This window comes from Austrofundulus limnaeus, unplaced genomic scaffold (genome assembly GCF_001266775.1).
Source record: "Austrofundulus limnaeus strain Quisiro unplaced genomic scaffold, Austrofundulus_limnaeus-1.0 Scaffold510, whole genome shotgun sequence".
NCBI lineage: Eukaryota > Metazoa > Chordata > Actinopteri > Cyprinodontiformes > Rivulidae > Austrofundulus > Austrofundulus limnaeus.
This window is the reverse complement of record NW_013952912.1, coordinates 72,675-74,629: the sequence shown is the minus strand read 5'-3', so window position 1 is coordinate 74,629 and position 1,955 is coordinate 72,675. Positions and strand designations below refer to the sequence as shown.

Here is a 1,955-nt window from a genome sequence, read left to right as displayed (position 1 = left end):
GTCCAGAAGACCTATACAATTTTTTTTTATTTTTTTTTTACCTGGATTACTGAGATGCATCAGGACAGTAATTAAGTAACCACGATAAATATATACAATGAAATAGAAGAAGTAAAGTTTAAGTAGAAGAGTAAAATAGAAAATAACAGCAGTTTTGATATATTCAGGATATATTGCACTTGATGTGTATGTGTGTTTGTATTTCACCAAACAGAGTTGAGCAGATTTGAATGATCATGGTTTGGATGAGTCTGCAGTATTTGCATTGTGCAGGGCAACAACAGCTTGAAGCTGTTTTTTTAGTTTGTTTGTTCTTGACTTTATTGCCCTGATGGTAAACGTTCAAAGAGGTGGTGACTGGAATGTGAGGGGTCCCTGATTATCCTGCAGGCTTGCCGAAGACGGCGAGTCCTGCAGATCTCAAGAGATGGAAGAGGGCAGTGTTTATGACCCTCTGGAGCTGCTTCCTCTCCACCACAGTGCAGCTGGAGAAGCACAGTGAAGATGCCACTGTTCAGCACCAACTCCACCGAACAACAATAGGAGGACACTAAGAGCTCAGTTCTCAGGTTCTTCTTCCTGAGAATCCTCGGGAAGYAGGAGTCATTGGTGTCAGAATCACCATCAGTCTGTTTGATCCAAAGTGGACTTGATGGAAGACATAAGATCATTAAAAAAATAAAACAAGGCTGATTTTCAAAAATGCATAATAAGAAGCCAAAATGGTTGTAGRAAAATGTCCTTTAGACAGATGAGACAAAACTGGGTTTGTGCAGGGTACAGGGAAATCTCAAGACYATCAARGGATTCTGGAGTGAAATRTGCTGTCTCAGTCAGGTCATTGGTCCAACAGGATAATAACTCAGWGCATGCTAAAAACACACAAGAATGATCAGAACCAAACATTGGACTGTTCTGAAGTGGCCTTCTGAGCCCTGATCTAAATCTGAAAAAACATTGAAGGAGCTGAAACATCTGAAGGAGGAACCCTTCAGACCTGAGACAACTCCAGCTGTCTCTGGTTCATGAGGAGTGGATCACACTACCTGTGGACAGATGCAGAAATCTCAGAGTTACAGACATCAAATAACTGCCACAAAAGACTGGGCAACAAAATTTTAAGTACCATTCTTTTTTTTGGTCAAGACCACTTTTAAATGACTCTGTTGAACCAAAATTCAAAGGAAATCTCTGATTTTCATTAGCTGAATTTTGACAAATTATCTTCTTATTCCTTTTGTCAGTTTAATATCTTTGTATTACTAGAACTTTTTTTCCTTTCAGTTTGAGGTGTATACCTAATTAAAACTGCATCTCCTTCCTGTCGTCTCCCTCTCTGCAGCTGTCAGCGTTTGGAGCTGATCTGTCGTCTGAGGCGTGCAGGGAGCTGGGCTTCTCCAGCAACCTGCTGTGCAGCTCCTGTGACCTCCTCGGAGAGTTCAGCCTCACCAAGCTGCAGCCAAACTGCCAACAGTGCTGCCAGCAGGAGGCCCAGGTGGAAGCACGCAAGGTAAAGTGTGTGTGYGTCTGTCTGYGTGTGAGTGTGTTTATAATTAGACCTGCTAGATTCTGCTGGGTGACAAAGACTTAAATCAATTAATGCACAGTGAACAGATTGTAGACTAAATGTTTTAAATGTGCTGTACCTCGAATGACATCAGAGGGACAGACCGGGCTGAGGGACTGGGAGATAGAGTTCAAGAGACTAGACTGAGATGGTTTGGACATGTCCCGAGGAGGGACAGTGGGTTTATTGGTTTGGACATGTCCAGAGGAAGGACAGTGGGCGTATTGGTTTGGACGTGTCCAGAGGAGGGACAGTGGGTTTATTGGTTTGGACATGTCCAGAGGAAGGACAGTGGGCGTATTGGTTTGGACGTGTCCAGAGGAGGGACAGTGGGTTTATTGGTTTGGACATGTCCAGAGGAAGGACAGTGGGCGTATTGGTTTGGACG

The 1,955-nt window shown here is 43.3% G+C and overlaps 1 protein-coding gene across 1 annotated transcript in view; it reads left to right on the top strand.

Annotated features, from left to right (window-relative positions):
- The window catches only part of selenof (selenoprotein F), a 16,868-nt gene that overhangs the window by 2,101 nt on the left and 12,812 nt on the right, over positions 1–1,955 (top strand). Inside the window, exon 2 of the mRNA XM_014025925.1 lies at positions 1,343–1,510. Within this exon, the coding sequence (XP_013881379.1) occupies positions 1,343–1,510 (168 nt within the window). The remainder of the gene's footprint in view (positions 1–1,342; positions 1,511–1,955) is intronic.